The following is a 26,305-nucleotide window of genomic DNA, read 5'->3' as shown; positions in this document are numbered from 1 at the left end:
TGAACAATCTCAAATTATTTATTAGGAAAAGACAAAGTACTGTTTCAACATTCATACAGAACAAATGGTAGTAAAACCAGGAAAATAACAAGTAGGCCCATCACAGAGGAGTTGGCTTATGATAAAGTAAACGAAATCCAAACTTCATTCATGCAAACAAGCAGGAAAGAATTATTTACAGTTTTGATGGGATGAATTACAGCATTGGCCATATTTGGGCCCCAATCAAATTACTCAGTGACATACTGAAGGGATCTAATCTGTACATTCAGTAACGAGAATCTCTAAAAAGAAAAATAATTTAAACAATTTACAAGAGCTGTATTACAGATGGCATAAAGGTATCATTTACAAGACCTATATTAACAGGTGACACAAAGGTATTGATCAGTAATTTATGAGAATTTGTATCACATTTTAACATCACATCTTCAGTGTCTGAACAGTAAACAAGGAAGTGGAGACATACCATGAGTGCAGTGTAATAGAATAAGGCAACTTAACCAAATGGCTCTTCGGAGAACTTCCATCCTATAGGGGTTTACAATTTATAAATTTGCCTGTCCGTTGTGCTAACTAAAACAAATATGTGAAGACAGCAGTTGGTGATTAGAAGGCCTGCATAGGGTGAGACAGTAGATGGAAAATTAAATGCTCGTTTGTTAAAATGCCACAACTCAAGAAATGTAAAAAAGTGCAGGTTATCAAAAGCCCTCTATATCCTATCTCTGTAACATCAACACGCTAATTTTCAGGTTCTAGATGTCATAATTTAATACTTCTCAAAACACTAATTCACTAGTCTTATACTTCTTTTGAAATCCACAATCTGAAACTAATATACGTCCTCCCAAAGCTTGTATTTACAGTGTTCTTAAATTGATGCTAGAATTATGAAATACTAGCAATTTATAGTGAAGATTAGCAACGGAAACACCATATTCCAGTTTATTTTATAGGCAAGACTAATTACTACATTTAACTTTTAAAGTTATCTTCAATGTGTATTTTTGCATTTTCAACAACTTCCCCAAATCCTCACAGTAATGACAGATTTTCTTGCAGTTTTAGCAGAGAGCAAATGCCAGTCGTGTTCTACTTAATACTGTTTGTTTAAACAGCTACAATGACAAAACAAGATGAAGGATAACACTGAAATCCAGCAATGAAAAGTAATCCGTATTGTAATGCACAATGGGAATGCTAAGGGCAGGGCCTTACAGAAAGCAGCACCAGAAGCCAAACCTGCCAATAACTTGTCACATTAACAAAAACAGTCCTCATACTCTAAACAAGAAAAAAAGGAAACTTGAATTAAGGCAAAAAAATATTTGCAAATTATAACTTTTAAGTCTGTCAAAAGGACCAGGCCGTAAATATTTTATTTACAATTTCTATTTAGAATCTTTATTTTCCACAAATGATTTAGCACCAGCAGGATTATGCAAAGTAGCATTACTGTGTTCCCCAGGCAGAAGACCGAGGCCAAATCCTGCTTATTAGTTTAAAACAGTCCCCATTTAAGAGAATCATCTACTCAAGTAACTAAAGTGAGCAGGATTTGGCACTCGGTTATGCAAACCTAGACTGCTCAAACATATTCCATTAGCACATTAATAGTTACAAGTATATTACAGCATCTTTTGAGATGCTCTCAGGAAGTGTGGTTTTAAGAATACTTAGTATGTTTCACAGGTGTGAAGTAAACAAAACTAATAAAACAGGCTTCTTTGCAGACTTCTTTTAAAGTTAAAGTATTAGTAATTTTATTACAGATTACAATACTGGCAATGTACTTTGGAATATACCAGCAAAACTTAAAGAACATAAGCAGGGAATTATCTCTCTATACTCTGATAAAGCTTTTTTTTTTTTTAAATCTCCCATGGTCATGTTGGAGGACTTAATTCACCCATTTTATCTACAGTGATTGTTAAGTCTGCTGCCTCTAACTGTGCATTAGCAGGAAATGGAAAAATACAACCAAAACAGTAACTGTATGTATCAAGCATGTTCCTAGCTCTGCACTGTGACCTACAGGTCTTGGTCAAATACTTCCTATCTGACCCACAGATTTTTGTTCACCTTTTAATCTAAGCAAAGCTCTGTTACATATTACATGTTTCTTAAGCCTACATAAATCCAAAAAAAGGATGTAGAAAACCCTGTCACAAGGAAAACACCAATCTCGTTACGTATGCAAATAGCCTGAGGATAAAAAGCTGACCACAACTAACTCAACAGAACCACACTGACCTTCAGCTCTGAACTCAACTAAACTTCCCCCAGCATTATAGCCATCTAGTATCCAGAATGTGAATAGTGAGTGATATATAAAAATAGGTGGAACATAAATTTAGGCATTAACCTAAGTTAATGACTGAATGCACAAGACACCATCTAGCCTTTACAAAGCACAGACTTGCTCTAGAGAAAAGACACACTGATTATTTCCAAAGGTTAAAATCCCAGTGTAATTCTGAAACATTTAGAAATGAGAAGTTATTGCAACTGATCTGCAAGTAGGTATTTTCTGAAGACCTATACTGGATAGAGACAAAGAGTTAGTATTACAACTCTTAAAAGGCAGTAAAATCAACTTGCATGTGTACTACCAACTACTCAAATGCAAGTAGGAATCTCACAGTACTACTGAAGGAATATTTAATCCATTATGAGAAGCCAGAACTGAACTTCTGTTCTTAATATACAGGCTGAGAGTAAGTGGGACAGCACACTCATTTTTTCCATGCCGTAACTCTCAAATTATGAATGGAGGTGTTGGTAGAATCACACGGGTGCTTGCTTGCAGAACACTACAAAGAGAAGGAAAGATCTTCAAAAGGCAGGTCAGACATCTGAAGACCCTTTGAAAATCTGGACCAAACCATAAGACAAAGTGTTATCAGTGCTGCTTCTCTCCAAACTGTTAAATTTCTTGAGGCTTTACTAAAAGAATTAGAAAGTCTTTATAACTTAAACCTCTGCTAGCTTCAGTAAAGAAAACTGAGGATGTGTTCATTCCAGGTTGCTATATATTAAAAATGGATAGTAGAAGTTCCTTTCCCATTCAAATTAAAGTTACCCTAGTAGAACTAGAAAAGTGAAAGTGGTTAAGTTTAATAGCCACACCAATTTGGAATAGGTTCATCTAAAAATGAACTTCTTTGGCCAGAAATAAGCTATATTTATCTGACTAAAAACGTGCATGATTTTTAGGGAGATACTGACATATAAAGCTGTGTGTAACAAAGACCAAGCTGGAGAGATGAGACCAAGAAATGCAAAAGCATTACCCCAAGATAAGGGCTACCAGGGACAGAAAGCCAGAAACCCGATGCTGTTTTCCTGGCATCTCTAGCTACACTAGATTGAAGGGATCATCTCCATGGCGAATAAAATCATCTGCCATTTCTCTGATAAGCAACACTGCTTAGGAAGCCTCCTGGATAAAGTCCTGGTACCAGCAAAATTGGCATTATATGAAAAAAATGAAAAGGCACTCACATGGCTGTTTGAGTTGAAAATGATCACACATTCAAAATGAGCTTTACGTTTTACTTTAGAAGAAATATCGCACCACTTGCCTCTAGAGAAGTGGTTCCACTTCAGAAGACAACCGCAGCCCTGAGAAACCCCCAAATTTTCTCTACTGTAGTATATCACATTGAATCAATTCACTCTAAAGCTGCTTCAACCAGTTAGCTTTGAGGAAAAGAAATGGCAAGGGTCAAAGTAAAACCAGAAAAGATCAGGAAAAACAAGTTACTTCAGTGATTTATATAAAAGAAACAAACCTTTTCAATCTATTCAGAAGACAACTTAGACGAGAAGACTTTAAGGTTTATCTTGCAACTATTTGTGATGCCTAGCGTTTCTACTCACGGTAGAGTCAATCTTTGGAGACTGTAGTAACAAGTTCCAAGTTGAGAGAAAATGAGATGAAACCCAAAGATGTGGTTTAAATACAGGACCCCCGGGCTCTACAGCAAGGCTTGAAAACTCTGGTTGCTCTTGTAAGGAAGAAACAATTGTGCTGATAAAACTAGCAAAAGGAAGCCGCTTTTAGAAGCTCAAGGAAAGTAAAATAGAGGTAGGGCATACGTTTTGATTCTCACAGTAGTTTCTGTACAGTACAGTTACTCAAGAATTACTCCATTACTTCATTCTGTAACTCTGTACAAATTACTTCAAAAATGTATCTTAGGTCATATCAACTTCAAGTGGTTTAAATCAACCATTGTCATTAGGTAATCATCTTCTGCATGTGCTTCTGGTTAAATATACAAGTAACAACTACTGCTTCAAGAACAGCTCTCTTTCAGTATCACAAAATGACAAGTGAAGTAGCAATAAATATGGTCTAAAGGAACTGTTTCTAATCAGGCTGTAGTATGTGTCTTAAAGTACTTCACTTTGCAAAAAATCTGCAGTTGGTTTGCAAAATTTTCAGGACGCTGTCAAAACATTCAGAAAATTAAGTTTTTTTACAAAGTTTTATAACCAAATAAAGGTTACTTTCTATAGTAAATCGTAACTTAAAAGGAAGACTAAACAGTATTTATAAAGACATTCTATAAAAACCACACTCACTTATTTTCTGAAGTGCTATGATTTAGCATTAGATCAGTTGAACTGTAAGTGTAATTTTTGTTTGGTTTTAAGTGTGAAATGAAACATCAAAGCAAGCATAATGGCTATGTAGCATAAGTACCAGGAAAACCAACAATAAATGGAACTGTGTTTGCAATTGGCATTGGGCTTAATGAGTTGGCTACTCTAAGTTACTGTACTCTTCAAGGACCACAGATCTTTAACATATAACGTTAGTAATGGGCTTTGAATTTTAAGAAAAGAAAAGAGAAGACTAAAAATAGCACACAGAGATTTCTAACACACTAGGTGGATGTGTCTGTGAATACAACACAGCCATGCTGTGGAATACTTGCGCAATCAGTTTTAAAAATACCTTAAAACCCAAGATATGAATGTGTTCTAGTCTGGTTGCTCCTCATGCACTTACAGGAAATATTTAACATTAAAATGGTATCATAAAATTGGGTAGCTCTTTAGTCCACAAAAAGTCATATATTTAATGACTGTATAATATTCTTACCAGTTTAAGATCTCATGCCCTGGCTTCAGGACTAAACTTATTACAGTAATCACAACTGTAAATTTTAAAAGTATACAGAAAAACCCAAAGATCAGTTCCGGAGTACGGATTTTATCCCAAGGCCACATTTTGATGAATGGTTCCATATTGCAAGTGCACTAAATATTGGTCCATTTGGTGCTGCAATACAAACTCTGATGCTGTCCTCAACATTCAAAAACAAACTTCCAAATCGAAAAGCAAGCCAACTTCATTTTCAACATCTAATTAGATTCTAATCAACTCCTTGAAATTAAGGAGAATCACATTTTCAAATTAGTAGGATGGGGCAGAAATTTTCTAAACCTCCACAGAAAAGAGCCAAAGCATCAGAATTACGAGGTCCCACATTTAGTCTATTTCATAAAGGTTTCTTCAATGCTCTCAGGCTTTGTGGTACCTTTACAAATAGTGATGCATTATGTCAGAATTTATAAGACAGACAAAAAAACCCTCAGAATGCATTTGGGAAGTCATGTCCACAAAGAAATCCCAACCCCAAAACCTGCCTTCATCAATCATTAAGTTCTTTTCCAAATCCAACCAAAGACAGAGAGGGTGTTTCCCAAAGTACCAGCTGCACCTTCAAATGAATGAAAAGGGCAAGTGAATATCTTCACAAAACCTTCAAAACATCAACTGCTCAGTCTGCTGCTTTGGCCGATTTTTTGTGTTTCTATTCTTCCCACTGAAAATTAAATAATTAATATTATTTCCATTACACAAAATAATTACTATTTGTACTGTGGAAAGCAATCATCTACAGACCCCTCATCTTGTAGATAGTACCTTACTGTTTTTAGAGTTGTTTTCTGTAAGTACACATGGGAAATTGTGCTCGTAATGTAGTATAACTAATGAAAAATTATTTTTCATTCATCAATTATATAAAAAAATGATGGGTCTAAAGCCTCAGGAGTAAACTTGCAGTATTTTCATGCTGAACACTTAACAGTTTGGCATTCCTTCTCCTGGAAGCTTGTTTTCAGAGGATGTATTGCGTATTAAAAGTTCAATACTGGCTACATGTACCAAAGAACATAAACGATATCCCCAAACAGTTCACTTTTCAATGCCCAACAGAGTGAAAACCCCCTTCTTATAATGGCAATATTCAGTAGCGAATCACTTCTTAAAGAGTTACAGGAAATCTGCTATTTTCTTCTCCCCTGCCCAGATTTAGTTCCCATTGGAATAAACACGTGTCATTCAGGTGGAAAACAGTTCAGTGTAGTGACATCTGGTATCTCAACTGAAATTTGGCAGCCCAAGAAGAGCACCAACAGCTCCGAAGTATCCCTGTTCAAAACAAACAAAATCATATTTCAGGTTCAGGTAGGGTATTAAATTCTGCACTAGTCACACTTCAATGACAAAGCACCTGGTGCTACAGAAAGAACACCATACACTTTTAATATATCATATTTCATAAGAATTTTTTAAAGCTTTGTGAAACAAACATTTAATCCTTCTTATCTGGCTTAACTTTAGGAGCTTTCAACCAAGTCTCCCCATACACTGCAGGACTTCAAAGACATGTATCAGTGACTCCTAAACCATGGAAATCAGTTTTGGTTTGGTTTTCCTAGTGGAACTGCACATTGTGGTTGCCAAATGATCGTCAGTATCCACAGAAACACTATTCCTAAGGTACAAGTCAAATTTCTTAAATGGCACCTCATATTCTTAAAGAATTATGTCCAAGCTTCAACATAATTTTGTCTACTGCACACTTACCTGCATATCAAGAACCATGTTCTCCTGTTGGATTACTCTTCCTCTCTGGGGAAGTGAGTTGTTCCCCCCTCCCTATAACTATGAAATACAGAAGTGTTTGGAATCTACACTTGACCAAACGCAAGAATTTAAAATTTATCCAAGAAAAATCTGAAGGGGGTAGAGCTAGCAAGGAACCATTCTGCTCATTCTGCTATTACTGCAGACACTGGCACCAAAAGAGACTGTCAGTCTCAGGGTAAGCAATAAAGGAAAAAAGTTGTGAGAATCAGCTGAAGACGAATAGATGTAATGCTGTAATATTTGCAGACTGACAGATCCAGGACAGAAACTATCAGCCCATTGCCAAAAGTTACAAGTCTTCCAACTGTTGCACCTGTAATTAATACTGATTGCCTGTGTGTTAATCAAAACAGGTCAACTCTCTCAGCATTACATACTGATCTAGACTGCAGAAGCTGCCCAAAAGCAGGTTAGTCTTGGAGCATAAAATCACTAAAACAACTTTAAGGTGTATCTATGGCGGTATGAAAGCAGTCCTTGTTAAAAGCAGTCTCGACTTTTGGGGTGTTGCTCAAGCTCCACTGAGAACAATATAAGTATTTTAAAGATCTACAGCATGAACTGAGGTGCCCCAAAGTGACTTAAGTACTTCCCTGGCATAGAGAGCTGTCTCCAGAGAAGCAGTACAATATGACAAACCTTGTATTTTCAATATTTACTGAGTATGTGGTGTCTCAGGATATCACACGAGAGGTACTCAACACATGCATTTTTGATTTATGGTAAAACAATCATACAGATAAATGAACCATAGCATACCTCATGTTCTAGGAACAAGGCCTTCAGCTGGCCTTTTGACCAGTAATCCAGTGCATATGCAAGAAGCTTCATTGACAAAGTATTCACACGTAAAAAATTCCCAACAAACACAACTCTGTTTATTTTCTAAAAAGAAAAACAGCAAAGGATTAAGTCTTTTCACTGTTTAACACAGCTTTGAAAAATTAAGCTAGGAAAGAACAGATTGTTTCAAGTTAAGTGAGCATTTTCAGTAATTAAGCCAAAGAAACAGCCCAGCTAAAAGTGAAATTAAACAAAAAATAACTTATATTTGGTAGAGAAGACTCAATGCCTTCATAGCCCTGTACAATGCTGCTTGATCCATATGCAACAAGGCAGCACTGTAAAGAAGCCGAAGACAGTAAGACATAACAGATGTTCCTTTCACCTTCAGACCTTAATGTACCTCAGCATAACATTAGATGACTTAAATACTTGAAGCGAGCTGTGAATTTTAATCAAGTCAAATGTAAAAAGTGAAAATCGTTTAATTTTCCCCATTCACTGAAATAAATCCAACATTAAGTGGAAGCAACATTAAACAGTGGTTTAATGATATGAGAGCAGGAACCAAGGAAATTTAATTGTGTTAGTGCTTAATTATCTTAGATGAATACTCATATCCAAGTTGTTACAAAAACTAGTATGACAATTCAACCTGTAGTCAAATGACTAACACGCAATTGTTTTTCACCATCTTGATTAGTTCACAGTGAAGACAAAGTAAACACACTGTTAAGGTACTCAAACATAATTCTGCTCTATAGCAGGAAGCTCAGATCATTAAATCCATTTTATCTTTATACATAGTTCAAGACACTAGTTTGTGTATGCCTATTAACTATTTATTACGATTTGTAGTTCTGTGACATAGTTGGAGCTAGACCAAAAAAACTGGGAATAAAGCTGATCTGCATTTCACGAGTTTTTATTTGTACTTATTTACCCCACCCTTATATATAAATTGCACACATTTGGTTCAGACTCAGACTATTAGCACATACTTTCAACTTCACCCTCATTTTAACTCTTTTGTTATCAAGCTTTGCCATAAAGCAAAAAAGGCAAAATTAACTTAATAACGACAAAATTAACTTTCTTCTCCAAGACAGATATGAGAGAAAGACAGAGAAGGAAATTGAGGGAAAACTTGCAATATTAAAACCAGAAAAATATTAGTCTGGTTCCTACGCAAAAGAAGAGCTACTGCCGCTAACAAGGCTGTTGATATTTTTGAGACTATTGCATCCACAGATTTTTAAGCAGAGGTCTAAATACAGTTACCCTTAGTCTTCTCTACAAAAGCTGTTACTAAACCTCACTTTATCCAAATTTTGTTGATAATGAATGTGGAAATGCCAGGTGCTCAGGCACCCATACCTTCTATGCTTAAGCATAGATATGGGTGCCTGAGCATTAAGTTCAGTAGTCTTCCATAGGTTCTTGACTGCCCATGCTAATCACATTGAAATGGAAAGTAGATTGGTTCTGTTTAGCAGAGCTTTGAGAAACAGAAGATAGCAGGAAACTGTCTCTGTATCAACCAGTAAGAAGACAGGTGTCAAAATAATCTGAAGTCTCAAGAACTGTTAAAAATTAAAAATAATGCTTAGCTAGAAGCAATGCTTTCTACGAGCTTTAGTCAGAGAATAATTTCAGCTTGAAAAACTGCTGGAGGCCATCAGGTCCTATGCACTGCTCAAAGCAGGTCTTTCAGCAGCTGAAATGTTGAAGTTGCTCAAGCCACGTTTTGAAACTCTCCAAGGACAGAGTCCACAGTCTCTTTCTGAGTCCATGTTTCAGGGCTTAACCACTGTGAGCATCTTTTTTCCCTTATACCAATCAGAATTCTCTTTGCTACAAGTTGTGTTCATTGTTTCCCCTCCTGCTGTGCATGGCTGCACCTGGCCCTGCCTTCCCTGTAACCCTCTCCAGATAGCAACAACCATTCCAGGCTTCAGCTTCTTCAGGCTTAACCCAAATTCCTTGGTGTCTGCTCATATGTTAGGTGCTCCACGACAGGGCCCTGTCTTGGTAACCTGCCTGTTAGACTTGTTCCAGTTTGCCAGTGCTTCTCTTTTGGTGATGGTGGTGGTTGGGGAGGAGGGGGAAAGAGGTCATGCCCAAAAGTATCACCACCTCTGACATACTGGCCATGTCCAGCTAAGGTGTCTCAGTACAAGGTCAGCCTTCGTCCGTGCACATGCACACTGCTGATTTGCGTTCAGTTCGGCTTATCAGCCAGCACCCTCCTCTCTTCTGCAATGCTACTCCCTAGTCAGGCTGTATCCCACCTTCTGCTTTTGCCATGAGGATGCTATCCTGGAAGATCAATGAGCTATTCTGGGATCCTTATGCCATTGAAACAACCTCCTTTTTCTTTAGGATCTTTAACTCTGCTGCTGTCACTCAAATCCCTGATCAGTTCTCCACTCATCAACAGCAGGTCCAGCACCATGCTTGCCTAGTTAGTCTGCCTAGCACTTGTGTCAGAAAACTGTCCCCAGCACACTGAGAAAAGCATGGATTGCTTGTGATCTGCCATATTACCCTTCCAATAGAGGTCGGTATAGTCCCTCAGGAGAACCAGGACTTACAGGTCCTCTTGTATCCCATGCTGCATGTGTTTGTGTACAGAGACTTAATTTGGGCCCACAATCATCCTGTTTTCACAAGGGAACTTTCAAGTCCTTTCATCGCAACATCCTGTGCTCCCCTGCTCCCTCACTTATCTGCAGGCTTTGGGCTCCATTCCCTAACAAAGCTAGTTTGAAGCCCTCCTCATTAGATGACCCTCCCCACTGGCAAAGAATATCCTTTCCCCACTTCTCCAAAGACAGTCAAAATATTCCGAACCAATTCCCAGTTCTTTTAACACTACATTCATTTCTTCATTTCATTTGAGAACATACTAAAAGGTTTAAAATGATACATCATTTTAGCAGTCATTTAATCTGAAACCAAATAATAGACCTATAGATAGATCATTTCCTTGTCAAATGTTTTTACCTCATTTACTGCACACATCCGGGCGATAGACCCAATGTTATTGGTGATGGTGACCAATATGGCTCTTGCAAGATCTTCTTTACTAACAGACTCTCTCTTCTCTTTGTAGATCATATTCCCAAAACTAGAACAGGAAAAGTTTCCATTAAATACAGAACAATTCATGTGCATTTGAAGTAATTTCATACTGTCATTTTTATGCTATAACAGAACTTAAGTCTCATGTTTGTTCTTAAGGAGCTCCCTTTTCAAATCTGTATTAAACACAGCAATTAGACAACTGCCACTACAACATGTGTATTTATTCCTTCACAGGAAAGAGTCAATCTTTTTACAATAATGACCTCCAACAAAATATTTTTGTTTAGATTAACTTCCATGAAGAAGCATCTACAGCAAAAAGTAGTCTTATTCTTAGGCAAGACTACTCTGCAAATCTAGTCACTCTAAATTAAGTCAATGCTTAAGTCTGACTGGTGAATCCTCAAACTCCTCATGCTTGCCTCCTCACTCACAGTATCTATCCAATCCTCTAGTCTCAAAGTAGAAGTAAACCAGAGATGACTTGAATGATTTCATGATGGAACACAATCCTCTGAAACAGAAAACAAACAGCTGACAGGCTGCAATTTAGGTTGTATAGATGAAGAGTTCTAGATTAGAAGTGCATTTCCATTACAATAGACAGTAGATAATTTCTTACAAATTGTAAGAAAAAACAGGACAATAATCCACAGCTATGCATGATATTTTACCACTAGGGACTCTGTCATATCTAAGGCAGTTCAGAGAGCCAGAATCCTGATTATTCTAAAACTCATTCATTAAAGATCCTAAGGGACTTAAAAAGTAAACAAGAACAAGTACCACCTATATACAGAGCGAGTTAAGATGTATTGACTAAAAGTGTAAAGTCTGCGCATATTAAAACCTCTTAGGATATGCTCTCTCAAGAGGTTTGGCCTCAGCTGGCTGGAGAGGGATAAGAATTAAGTCACCTCTTACTACTGAATAACAGCAAAGATTTAATGAACTTAATCTTATGTACATATTAGTTTCACTCCCAAAGTTTATTCTTCTTATGTTCTTTATGGGTAGAGAAGCTGTAACATCACCAATGATCTTTCCCAATGGAAATAAAACTTGAAGTTATGACAAAAATCCTGTCATTGGCAATAAAATAGTTTGCACTATGAGGATGAATGTCTGTCCAACAGCCTTCATAACTGAGAAAAGTAGGTAAAACATTATGCCAGATGCCTGTACTGACAACCATGTATCAAAAAAAGCAATGTCTTTTCAAAAAAAGTGGAGAGACTGCTGTAAGAGCAACACAAACGCCATCTTTCACGCACCTTCTCTCTGGACAACAGCCCTACTAAAAGATTCTAGGAAGTCAAAAAGTAACTGGCTTTGTTTTCCCTCTGCACTTTGCTCTTACCACTCCTGTGATCACCTCACATTCTCTCAGATTCACATAAAGCTGGATACAGCACAACACATGAGGTTTTTTTCAATACTGCAGTGGGCAGCTGCAGTTGCACATGGTTTAAACCTTCAGGGAAACTGAGTATATATACTTTTAGGATAAAAATGTAACTTGACTACAATGAAAGTTTGCAAAAAGCAGTTTTCTGTGTCAATAGTTTAATTCTTGTTTTGAAGCCCCAAACCAGCAAAGGAACCAGCAAAAGAAACAACAAAAAGTTCTCTTGCTTACCTGGATGCTACAGCCCATCCTGGCAAGCCAAATCTTTCATAGTCTCCTCCATAAATATCTCGAACCAGTTTGTCAGCATGTGTGCTGTCTCCTTTGGATGCCATTTCCAGAGCTTCCTCAAAGCTTTCACAGCCTGTCAACAAACTGCATAAACCAAGAAAGGTCCCTCCACCTAGACTAAGAAGAAAGAAAACTAGTTGTTTGGAAAACTATTTCCTCACATCAAAGATTCTTACATTTGACTAACAAAATGAACAAATGAAGCCCTCCAACTTACGTATCAAGCTGTCTGCTTTCTTGCTCAACGTTCACTACACAAACAGATGTCAATCGATTCAACATTCATGTAAGTCACAAGAAGCTAACCATACAGTAAGTGCTATAGTTATAAGTAGTTATATACTCTCAAAATAGTTATAAACTCTCAAAATATAAGCTGGAAAACAATCAGAGACAAAATGCCTAAATACCCACATCATACAACTGACTGATCCTTGATCATTTACTGTAAAACATGTGTGGACGTATTTACTCTTATGGAGCAGGAGAAACAGGTTCACGGGACACATTATCAAAACTTAAGACAAAACTCTCACTGTTGAGCACTTCTAGCACTCATCAATTGCTAAGATACTAGCTGAATGTCCTCAATAACAGAATTATGGGAATGGGCTTCAATGAATGCAGCTGTAAATTAAAGATAAAATACTTCCCCATACTACAACATGAGGGAAGGGATAGGTGGGGGGTGTCAGGGAAAGGAACCACCTTCCAACCAGAAGGCTCATTGTTCCATAGAACAACAAGCCCACCTTAGGTTTTTAAGTTACCTTGTTCCAGTTACTCTTTTATAGTTGTCTTTAGAATGGACTGATAAAATACTGACTCCTGAACCAATGTTAACAACCAGCAACGGGTAGGGATCATCCAGGTTAAAAGGCATCTTTTGGCATCTCTCAGGATCGGAGGCATTTTCAAAATAATAGCACTCTGCCTGGCCATTGAAGCTGACAGAGTCAATATACAATAAGCCTTTGACAAGGCAGTCAAGCTCATCCAGTTTGTGCAGCTGGAGGTTTCCAATCTGTGTTTAAAAAAAAAAAACACAACAAAAAAAGAAAGTGTCAGTGTGTTCTAAAGTTGCTTAATCATGCTACAAAATTTGTGGGTATATTTGTACTGCTAACTTTGAGAAGCTATCTCAGGCAACTAATTCAGGAACTGCAATCCCACTATAAAGCCAACGAAGAGCTAAATTCTGAATACATTCATTAGCAGATTATTCTGACTATAAATCTAGACGTCAGACTTGAATCAAAAACAGATAGGCAGTATAAATATCTGCTTTGGTAAGCCCAAAGATAACTTCTGAGATACTCAGACATTAGTCCATTGAAAAATTAGCAACATTTTTAATCAATCAAAAAAAGTTGCCAAATATGCTAGTGTCATCTTGGTGACACTCACACATCTGCACATTTTTTCAAGGTTTGTGGGTTTCCTTCTCCAACTTACAAGTCAAACAGTCATTTCTAAGATGTCAGCAAATAAAAACTAAAATAAAAACCTCAGTGGCATTGTAACAACTATCCTCGCAACTTCATTAATACTCGAAGGATCACAAGAAAACCACAGATCAGAAATCCTACAGAACTTTAGGCTCATTACAGTTCTTCCTCAGTTTTGCACATGGCATTTAAGCTGCTGTTCTCATAAAGCTGAAAGACAATTAACAGGTGCTGTGGATTCCAGGAAGGCTGTAATTTCACACCATACCTAATGCAATTTAACTCTGGGCTTTCACAAAAAGAGTGATCACATTCTCTCCCTCACCACAGCAGAGAGTTCCAACAGTTAGAGTGTCCAATGAGGCAGCTAATCAAATTAAAAACACCCATAAAGTCGATCCCTGAATCAGGGGAGCTCACATTTAAAAAAGCAGTCTGCTGGTAGATTACAAAGTTGCACAATCAGACCTGACTGCACACTGCTGACTGACATCGGAAACAGATCACAGCACTGCCAGTCCCCTCCTCTTCCCCCAGGTCCCTTCAGCTCTTCTTGCCATGGCATAACTGTGAAGCTTCACCATTCAGCAGATCAGGGAGCTGTTCCAACATAAAATATTTCTGTGGGGTTTCAGATAATAAATTAGTTCTGCTGTACATATTGTGACCCTACCCCACAAACAGTTGTATCAGCTCAACACACGACTGGCACAGAAACGGATATACAAGCAGATTATTTGAAACCGGATGTTCTGTGCTACTGAGAAGTCTTCTTGTCTCTAGAAGGGCAAGAGGTCTGTAGCCACTTTAAAACTAGGACATGTGCACACTGGACACTGTGATAAGATTCTTAGTAACTACTAAATTTGCATAGAAACTTCAACTAAATAAACGATCAATTTTGATCATCAAGGTAAGAGTCAAAATACCTCAAGAAAATCCCAAACAGCTCTGGAGCTGAAAAAAGACTGCCTTTGAGATACACATTTTGTCACAGATCTCTAAACAATGCACTGGAATAAGTTAACAAGGATAATCCCCTCCACAAACATTGAAAACCTATCATCAAAGACTGCTTAGGAAAGAAAATCCGAAGTGACTCAAGCACCTCAGCAGTTTAAACACAATTCCCATCAGACAGAACACGGATTACACAATTTGACTTCCACAAAGGTGTCCTGCACTTCACTGCATTAATGGAAGTTTCTAATTAGCTGTTAGCATTAGATCTTCATGTTTATTATGATGTCACAAAGCATATTTCTAGATTATCATACTTAAGACTGAAAGTGATTAATAATCTTTGAGCATGCCACAGTTTTTCAAAATACTGCTTATTTTAACCCATCATCAGCAATGCTTTTAGCGTCAGCTTCAGTATGAGGAAGACAGGCTACCTACTGTGCGAAAGTCTTCTTCAAATTTGTAAGCGCCACCGCCGGTGGCACAGAGCACCGTATGCAGTGTTGAAAAGTTTTTATTTCTTCCCATTTGGATAAAAGTAGGCAAATCGTGAGTTGGGAATCGAATAAAGTGCAAGTTTCCTCTTCGAGCAAAAATCGTTAAGTCTTTCAGCTCAAGGTGGACATCTCGAATGCCAGTGGACCCATAGGCTACATTGGAAGTCAGATATTTCCGGATGCTCTTCAAGCTTTCAACTTCCTCCTGCTCCTCTTCTGCAGTGATATCAATAGGTTCAAAATATGCAAGTTTCACCAAAGTTCCCCCAATGTCCATACCAAACCATGGAAAAGCTGTGAAGACAAAAGAATTGATCTATTAGCTTTGTTAAAGAGCAAAAGCAATACGTGTAACTTAAGAGTAAACCGACACTATACTTTTCAACAGGTAAGGCAAAAATCCTCACAGGAACAAAGAATTTGTGCTCATTTCCATTACATTATCTTAAATATCCCTCTAGCCAGAGGTAAAAATTAAAAAAAAAGAGCAACTCCATTTACACATTTAAATGCTGTCACACATGCTCAGAAAGCCCAGCTAAAAACTCTCCAAACCATACCATATCTTTCATACCAACTCAAACAAAATTCAACCACTTTTTTTTTTTGAGAACAAAGTATTAAAATAACCTTCCCTCCTCAAACAACAGTTTTGACATAGTTTAGCACAAAGACTGCAATGCACTCTCCTGAGAAAGCAGGATACACATTACAGCTGACAGCAGCAGCAGGACAAGTATTCCTCCTCTAACAGTTATCTTTTGCTCACATAACATGTTTCATTTGAGAGGGAAGGATTAATTTATTTGCATGTATTTTAAAAACTGGCACAGTTAAGATGCCCAGTTTACAGAGCTGAAGATTTTCATAAATCCCTTGAAGTTAAAGGGCTAACAAAAATTACTATTAAGAAATACATGCAAAATTACTGAATCTAGGTTCCAATTTTTTAATTTTATTTTAGATAGGAAGAAGGAATTTCTATACTAGAAAATAACACTAAAATATAAGTATTTTGTCTCTGTCACTTTTGTGGGATGACTGCAATTCCTAACAGGGATTTCTATGGTTTATGTCATCTAGGACCATGATTTGAAGTACACCTGTATCAACAAATCTTCCTAACCATGCATGGTAAAACAGATAGTCAGCAACCCTACAGCAAAGACATTATCTTCATCTGAGAGTTTCCCTACTGTCATCTCCCAGAAACAGTGTTTAAAACTTAACTGGAGATTTAAGACAGAACTTGAACATCCAACTGGGAAGTTTGTATTTTTATTTCCTAATTGACAACATCACTAGGTTGGTTTTTTGTGTTGTGGTTTGTTTTTTTTTTAATATTATGTAGAGTTCCAAGTTAATTCTTCAGTTGCAATTCATATATTATAGAAGCATGAATCTCAGGAACAAAAATGGAAAGATATTAACATGTTCAGCATGAGCAAGACGTAATTACATTGGATTTACATTACCAGTGAGGATATATCCTTGCGAAGAACGGCCTACCAAAATATTTTAATGTATTTAGTCAAGGATGGCTGCATGCCAGTTCATTTATAACATGAGTGCAAAAGTTAAAAAGAAAAGAATCTTAGAAGTTGCCTCAACTTTCAGGAATGGATGTCTGGATAATATTGTCAGATATTAACAAAAAGATCGAGTCAGTAACCTCATTCACCTTGAAAAACAAAAATTTAAATATAAGTGTAAATTCTGTGAGTCAAATCTAGCTCCCAGTGGGAATAAAGAGGTTCTTTAAAACTTATATCTGTTCTATAAAGCTGAGATCTAAGCATAAGGCTAAGCATAAAGTCATATATGAATTGACCTTACAACTGCATACCCAACTTCTCTGCACTGTGACTCTGGACACAGGAAAACTTGTCATCTTACTGTTTGACCACAATGATTGATTAAACAATCTCACTCAGTTTCAGTCTCTTGGCTGTAAACAACATCACAAGACCAAAACCGAAGGAGGGAAGTTGATTCACCCAGCAGAGCAGAAAGTGTCTGTAGGAGTCAATCCAACACATTCAGAATTTAACTAGGACATAGCAAGCCAAGTACTACCTAAAATACTTGGGATTCTTCCTGCTCAGTGAGCCTCCTGAATAACTAGGATCTAGTCTTCCACAACAAGAAAGAGGGGGAAACAGCTGAAAGTTCAAGCAATGAGCTTAAGGAAGATTTGGTGCAAGTCACGCCTGTTTGTCAGAAGATCCACTGCATCCCACGTTAAATGATCCAGAAGGCTTTTGCAAATATAGCATTAGACACGTGTCTCAATCTGAAAGTTTATGAAACTTGTATAGCAAGTAAAATAACAGTTGAACTGTAAGGAAGTTTATTCATAATTCAAATGCGAACATATGCTGAAAAATGGGATCATGCTGTATAGTATCAATTTTCTGGGTCAACTGAGTGATCTTAACAGCAATTTTAAAGATTTCAGGACTGAAGAAATAGGTCAGTTTTCACCTCTGTGACAAACCTTGAGACGTTTCACATCTTCCTATACAAAATTTGTCAATATTTGGCTGGTGAGTACATAGCTCAAGCTTCATTTGCAAGGTGGAGGAGTTCTGACAAGCAACTGGGCCCACGCACTGTTAACTTACTCCTTATACCAGCAACCCAGAAGACGACATTACAATGATTCTTGTGCATATAACCCACTCCATTTATATACAGTTCTAGCCAGGAAAATTAAAGCCATTTTGTTTTCCAAACACAGAAGGGGATACACATACATGTATATGGCAAGCACACAACCAGTTGAACCATAGCTATGATTTTAGGACTGCAAAGATAGAAGAATTATCCATGCTTGAGCTACATTTAAAGATTAGAAATACACTGATTCTACAGAGTTTGAATGTAATTGTATGTGGACACAACACAGAAGCCTTGTGAACTCTTTCTGTTGCCTCAGCCTTCAGATCAGTTTGCTTTGACTGGATCTTGGCTCAGAACCCATCCTATCTAGATACAGAGGGAATGGAGAAAACACCAGTTCCTCCTCCAATTACTGAAAAGGTGATTTCATTTGTAAGGTTAAAGTAAGGCCACAGAAAGATTCAGGATGAAGGACTACTCAGAAAACATACTGTGGAGAGCATGCTTGAGTTTCCTATACAACTTCCCCTCCACAGGGCAGCCAGGCTAATCATGGCAATGACTGAAGATGACATTAATTTTACATCATGCCACACATACAAGGAACCTGTCCGTTACTTTACACCATATATATGAGCGCTCTTAAGGTGATGTTGCTACTCTTTGAGGCATGTTCAAAGCATGAGAGTTTTCACTCATACTGTATCCGCAGCATATATGCCAGCATCTAAGCTGGTATAGTCTCTCAAATCCATGAAAAAATTAATTCTGAGGCAGCCTTGTATTTGAAAGCTGTCTTGTTCCAAAAACAAAAATAACATGGCACGTACTTCAGGCTGAGGATATATAAATTATTCTATTAAAAGTATTTTTACACTGATATCTGTGGGTCACGCTTCTGAGTGAAAGATTTAGGAGCAGAATGACGGCAGCACAATCTTCTGAAAAAAAAATCCTCAGACATCAGCTTGATCCTTACACAGTCATAATTAAAGAAACGTGCCTGGATGAGACCAATACCAATTGCACAGCCTTCATTCCAAGCTTATAGCTCTGCAGATATCAGGTTTGACGACTTGTGCAACTGCAACCATCATTCCGCAGCTTCAATTCATATGGAGAGTCAATGCACCTGAATTAAAACTGGGCTGCTTCTGGGGATTTGGTCATTAAAATTTTTTCCTCAGCTCTTCCTCTTTGCAACTGTTCTTATTCCTAGGAAGACTCTACAAAAAGTGATGTACAGCTCAGAAATATTCCTTGCTGAGAATTTAACCGCTATTCACAGAACAAATCCGGTGCCCTGTCTTTTCAAAGTTCAGCTCCTCTCAGCAGAGGTCAGGTGCGATTTGAAAAGTGAGAAGCGGGAATAGAGCCTTTTACTCAACAAGCCCAATTGCCTTAAAACTACTTCAAAAAGATGCATTCTGATTTTAGGAAGTCAAGCCAGGCTCTTTTTAAGAATATATAAAATACATATTTTTACTATCTGCGAAGAGACAAATATGCAAAGTATAACACAAACTGGAAATTCAAAACCCATATGGTTTAATGTGATACTTCACACCAAAATGAACCATCTCCAACAGGACAGCAAGAGGAGTATCACAACAAACAACCTCCCTAATTCCAAATCCAGATTTTTCTTTCATTTCCCAGCTCTGCCAGGAGCCGCTGTGGTCCCTACACAGACACAGCAACCAGAAACCTTTGCTATAAAGCAACAGAGTGTTCTACTTCCTGCAGTGTAGAAAAGCGCTTGCTGTATGGGAAGACTGCAGTCACAAGGTGCTGTGGTCAAGTAATGACGTAGCAGTTCTGCCTAGTAAGAAAACCCAAGCTCATGGCTGCTGGTTGTTCTCTTAAGTTATTCTTCAGAGCTACACAGGGAGGCCTCATTCTCTTATGTTTGCACTTCTCAAGTTCTTGGCATACATAATTTCTGGCAGAAATCTTAAGGTTACTTATATCTTATCATACAAGGTCTTTTTACTGTAATTATTTCCTTTTGGCATATAAAGTCTTTCTCACACCAATACAAGCACAAAGGTTGTTTTCCTTTTCTATGGGTTCTGCTTCAGTGGAACAGAGGACCGTCAAAGTTCTCCACCCAGACTACATACTAATATTTTGTCTTTGTAGACCCATTTTTAGATCCAAAACTGCAGGAAGTACACGCTCAAAAACTTAGCTACTTCCCCTTCATTCAGTCAAGCATAAGATGCTTCAGTTTAATGCTGTATTTGTATTTCGCTTTTAAAGACTGGGAAACAGATTACTGGTAAACTCTTTCCTATGAAAGTAATGATACATTTGAAACACACAAACACCTTTAAAATGTTTCCTTCTCACTGTAAGATAAAATAACAGTCTGGGTCAATCCTGCATTAAACTAACAAGAACTAACCTTCAAAGAAGAGTAGCTACCTCCTAATTTAAGTGGGGATTTTTGCACCATAAAAAAAAAATTGCATCTGTCAGTGTCAGAGAACAGGCTACCAGATTTTATGTCATCTTTGTAAGAAAGTTTACATATTATTAGAACTTAAGATTGTTGCACTTCAAGTACAAACGTGGCTTGGGGAACAACTGCCAAAGTGTGCTGCAGTTCGTGATTCTGTATTGGCTTGAAAGACAAGAAAGGAAAATTATCATAAAATCACATGAAAACTTAAGTTTACTTCTGTCAGCACTGCAATAGTTCTTTATGAAAATACACAGCATCACCAGTTCTGATGCACAAAACTTATCTTTTAATTCAGCTCAGCATACAGCCTTTGATAACAAAACTAACCTTGACCCCATTCTTACCTGATTACTGACAACACAAAGAAGTCAACCTTATAAAGTTATACTGAACTATTACACACTTAGTGTTTATAAACATAGAAACTTAAACTCAATGTATCTTGCAGTTTCTCCAAATGCATTTTCCTCTATGTACATGCACACTTTCTTACACTTCTAGTATTTCCCTAAAACATCTGCACAAAGCAGAATTAATGGTAAACTCTAACACCGAAACCAGCTAGCAGTCTAAGGTAGCTCATGTGTCCAATGGGACAAGTTAAGAGAAAACACAAAGGCTGTTGAACTGCTAAGTCAAGTGGGATTACCCTGATGGCTAGGCAGCAAAGAGCCTTTGCTGTACCCATGTTACACAGATGTGTGCCTATGAGCCTCTATAGAGCAAAACTGCACATCAAGTGTACTTAGCTCCTGAGACATGGGAGAGTTTCTCTGCTTAACTAGTTTTCTAACAGGTTTTTGGTTCAAATATCTCAGGTTCAGCTCAAAATAGATTTGGGCTGGACAGAATCAACATTCAGATTAAATGTACCAGACATACACTGTCACATCATCCCATTTCCCACATGGGAAAGCTTCTCCATCAAACTCTGTAAACTCACCACACTTTCCCACTCAGCCACCTCTAATCACACTACAGAGAGGCCACGTTCACCAGTGGGAGAACAGGTGGCAATCGGCAATTACTGTAACTGCTCTTCATCAGGTTTATCACATCTAGAAGAGGATACCATGTATAGCTAACACAAGACAAAGTATCACTGCTTTCATCTTGTCCCTCCTTGCTCATTCTGTTAATTTTGTTGACATATCAGCAGCATCTCTTTGGGGATAGGTGTTTTTATTAGTGAGATACAGCATGCAGAGGCATAATCTAACACTTACAGATGTGTAATCTAACACAGATGCAAACACAGTATAAACTGTGCCTGGCAGTATTAACACATCATTAGAAATGCTTTTTTCAACTGCAGTGAAATGAGAGCCTGTAACACCAGCTATGGGCTAACAATCAGCTTTCAAGGACTAATAAGAAAATGCTAGGATACCACAAGATAAGCAGCAAGTTCTATGAACAGAAAAATCAATTTAAATAAAGATTCTCCAGCAACCTAAATGGATTTTTCATCCATTTTACTACACAAATCCTGCATGGGATCACTGTGTCCACAGTGACTACATGTGTCCATAAAACCACATCGGAGAAAATAAGCTTCATCTTTTCTTTACGTTGATACATCATTCTGCAAGTCTCTCCTATGTACTTTCATACATTAATGTGTCTCAATTCACCTAAAGGGAAATGTAGGCATTTGTTCTCAAACTGTTTTTAACAAAAGAAAAACTGTAAAAAGTAACATACGCTGCGTACTAAATGTTAAAAGCCTTTGCCTTTCCTTCAGCAGTCTGTTACACTTCAGAGCCAAGGTGAAGCACTCCACCTCCCCTGAAGAGCACAGCACACTGCCACTTTCCTCCTCTCCCCTGCCAACAAGAAGAGTCCTCTCTGAATGAGTGGCTGCTTTCTTCCCTTTAGGCAGATCTCACACAGGAGCCATTCTGCAAGACTCTCTGCTCTCACATTTATCACCTCCACCCCCAAAAAACCTTTAGAAGTTTCTCTTAGGAGAGCCAGCCATTCTTCCCTATAGCCATTCCTCACAAGAGCTATTGCACAACTGCTGGTTGGAAGGGTCCTCCAGAGGTCATCTAGCCCAACCTCTCAGTCACATTAGCAGGAAAATTGCCAGCGCTAGATGAGGTCAGCTGCAACTTTGTCCAGCCAAGACTTGAAGACCTCTGAAGTTTTTGAAGAATCCTTCAAGGATGGAGACTCCACAACCTCTCCAGCTTCCACTGCTACACTAACCACTTCATATAAGGCTTCCCTAATTTGAATTTCTGTTATCCTCCTTTAAAATACCTGTCACCTCCCATCACCTGCAGAAGAAATTTAAATAACCCTTTGCTAGACTCTTTCAAGACAGTCAATCTTAGAAGCCACGTTCCATAAATTCAGCTGCATTTTGCGCTGTTCTTACAACAACGAAGTAGCATCAGCACTAGGTGGGTGAAAAGATTTGAAAGGGATGACTGCAGAAGCATGTCTAGGCAGTGTATCCCCACCAGAAATTCTGAACTTTCTAGATGTGTCCCTTTCATCCTCACCACTCTTATGACAGACGTGGCACTTAGTGCAATCACACTTTCTTCCATGATGCTAAACATCCCAGACAGAAGTACAGGTAGGCTAAAGCAATCTTCTCAGTTCCACTCTGCAGGCTCTTAGAACAGACTAATGACCTCTTGTTAAGTAACAATTAACCATTTCTCCCCTGCATCAAATTTGGCTGCAACACAGATGATTAAATACTCACTTCACCTAAGGAATGTATACCCATTCAGCAATTGTATTGAAAAGCATCTACAACTGTCTTAGCCAAATAATTTGTAACTAGACAGTCTAAAAGTGGTATTTTGAGCCCAACTCAGATTTCAGGTCAATTTGAGCATATAAGCCAAATGGACAGCAGTATTTGGGCACCAAAGTCCCTGGAAAAGTCCATTGGTTTTCATCTTCAGTCTTTTGTGGATCTGCTCCTCTTCAAACATTCAGGGGCTCTCCCACTTCAGTCAGTGTGGCTGACCACAAGCAGAGATCTGCAGAATGAGTCTAAAGTTCATTACCCTAAGAAACCAAGTGCTATGACCTTTAAAAAAGCCACTGGCTTCAAAATATGTGAAAGAGTCAAGATGAAATGAACAAGGTAGTTTGACACTGTATTCTTCCCCTCCACTTTTTGCACAGTTCCAATTGTTTCTGATTCCCATCGTAAAACCAACATCGAAGTTCAGGTTCAAGAACTGGAAGAGTGCAACTACAAATTTAGCATATTTAAGCAGTTGAAACTTTTTGGTAACATTTGGCATTGTTATTTAAACATGAGGTTGAAATCCACCACGACAGATCAGAGTCCTTGAGGCCCAGCAGACACTCCCAAAATCAGGTTTCTGTAGTAGAAGCAGCCATACTCCCACCATTTTACATTACCAAACCACTACAACATCTTACAGCCAATTACTGCTTCAGAGTCTTGGTATCACTCCTTAAGTATTATACCGGGGAAAAAAATGCTGTCTGAACTGTATTATTCATAAACATGATTACAGTCAATTCAGCAATTTCCACACACTGGCACTAATAAGAGATGATGGCTGTGTGCTACAAGATACATATTTAGGGTTTCCTTAACGCACCATAAGGAATAAAGTATTTTCACAGCCAAACTCGATTTCATGTTTACAGCTATTTCTAGAGCTACTTGCATCAAATATGGTTGGTGATTTTCTTCTTGCTGGGATGCCCAAACAATATATTTAAAATATAAACTTTCAATACACTTAGCTGTATACTCTTCATTAGGCAGGCATGTCATGTGACTGAGGATAAGCATAGGCCTAGCTCTTTAGGGCTAGCCATTTTTTCCATACAGTAACTCACCCTGAAAATAAGCCTTTAAGTATGATGACTAATTAAAAATAGCCTAACTTAGCGGAGTAATACCTGCATCCCTTTCAGCTAAGGTACACCTGTGGAAGTTTGAGAGGTGTGTTGACTTGTACAGCTGTATATCTGTTATACTGGGAAAACACTGCTTGTATGTAGACTAACTCTACCCAACCCAAATCCCTCTTCCTGCAAAAAAGTGCCAGTAGTCTTAGACATTTTGTTTGCATTCACTTGAGCCTGACCCATGTTTGTGCCCTCCAAAAAACCATACAGTAATCCAAAATAATAAACAGAAAGATGTATTATTGCAGCTGTGCTGACTAGAGGGGAGCATTCAGTATACTATAATGAAAGACTCGTGGCCAATTATTAACTAATATTCTAAGAAAAAAAAAATCAAAAGATGATCAGTCCTTAAAAAACAAAACTGTAGCAACTGCAGCAGCCTGCACACGTGTTCAATACACTGGTTCGCTGCCATCTTCACTAAAACCAGCACCCATCCTCCAAACACCGACAATATTACTCTCTATTCAGACAGAAGCCCTTCCAACGCCACCACCGAAGGTGACCCGAACTCCGAACCCCCACTTCCACAGGAGGCGCAGGAGCGAGCAGCGCCTGGGCCGGCGGCTCCCCCGCCCCACCGGCTCCCTGGGCCGCCGCACCCCACCCAGCCCCGACGGCTCCCCGGGCCGCTCCCGGCCCCGACCCCGACGGGGCGCCCAGCGGCAGCCCGCGGCCTTACACGGCTTCTTGGCATCCTTGATCTTCATGGCGCGGCGGCGGCCCGGTGCGCCTGCCGGCAGGGGCGGGCGGGGCGCGGCGCCGCGCTCGGGCTGGGCCTCCTGCCCCTCGCCTGATGGGGCGGGCAGCGGCGGCGGCGGCTCCGGGGGGCTGGCCCTCGGTCTCCTGATCCGCGGCCGGTGGGCGGCGGGCACCCGCCTCCTCGGGAGCGCCGCTGGCAGCGCCCACCGCTACGCCCGGGGCCCGGGCAGGTGCTGGTCCAGCGGCGGCATCGGCTTCCGGGCTGAGGCGGAGAGACGGGGCGGCCGGCGGCGCGCAGGGGCCCTCAGGCCCAGCCGGGCGCGGCGGATGCCTCCCGCCGCCAGAGGCCGAGCATCAGTCCCGCGGCCGCCGCGGCTCGCCTCGACGCGGAGGGCAGCTCTTCCCGCCGCCTCGAGGCAACGGCAGCGGCCGGGGAGATGGGCCTCCGGGGACGAAGGCGCGGGGGAGGCCCCGCTGGGGCGCGGCCGGCGCGCAGGGGCTGCCCACCGCGGCTCCTCTCGGCAGGAGGGCGGCCCCGGGGCCCCTGCCGAGACGGACACGGGGTCCCGGCGCGGACCCCCTCCGGCACAAGATGGCGGCCGGCACCGGGGAGCCGCGGCCGCGCCACACAATGGGGGCGAGGCGGCGCCCGGCTCCCGCGTGCCCGCCCCGCCGCTCCCGCTGCTGCTGCTGCTGCTGCTGCTGCTGCTGCTGCTGCTGCTGCCGCAGCGCTGCCCCCCGCCCCGTCACGGGGCGGTGCCGGTAGCCGCAGTCCTGCCCCACCCACCCCGCCCCGCCCCGCCGCACGGTGCCGCGCCTACAGCTCCCGGCGCGCTGCGCGGCGCCTCCGCCCGTCCGTCCGCCCGTCACCCCATGGGCCCGCCGCCAATCGGGAGCCGCCACGGCCGGACGCGGGGCGGGGCCCGCGCTGAGGCGGGAGCGCGGTTCCTCTCAGTTTTGAGGCGGCCGGGGCTCCCCGCCGTCCCTTCGCCAGACTGGTCGCGGCCACCGCGCCACGACGGTCGCCTTGGTAGTCTGGAAGCGGGGCGCGCAAGAGGGGGCCCCCAAAGAGAGGGCAGGGCGAGAGACACCTGTGCTGCCAGGGCAGCTGCCTCTGGGGAACCGGGATGTCAGACTAAGCTGGTGCCGCCCCAGAGCTCATCC

General features: G+C 40.1%; 1 protein-coding gene across 1 annotated transcript; it reads right to left on the bottom strand.

Moving 5' to 3' along the window:
• On the bottom strand, positions 1-25,845 carry PANK3 (pantothenate kinase 3). Its single transcript, XM_064458936.1, has 7 exons — positions 25,122-25,845; positions 15,374-15,726; positions 13,295-13,548; positions 12,465-12,641; positions 10,745-10,868; positions 7,715-7,840; positions 1-6,454 (listed from the first exon to the last, which is right to left on the bottom strand). Exons 1-7 carry the CDS (start codon positions 25,147-25,149, stop codon positions 6,404-6,406), a joined length of 1,113 nt encoding a protein of 370 aa, XP_064315006.1. The 5' UTR covers positions 25,150-25,845; the 3' UTR covers positions 1-6,403.
• Between the last annotated feature and the right edge of the window lie 460 nt (positions 25,846-26,305).

This window comes from Phalacrocorax carbo, chromosome 8, assembly GCF_963921805.1.
Source record: "Phalacrocorax carbo chromosome 8, bPhaCar2.1, whole genome shotgun sequence".
Lineage (NCBI taxonomy): Eukaryota > Metazoa > Chordata > Aves > Suliformes > Phalacrocoracidae > Phalacrocorax > Phalacrocorax carbo.
Note: the sequence above shows the minus strand (reverse complement) of the source record. Positions and strands in the feature narration are given on the sequence as shown.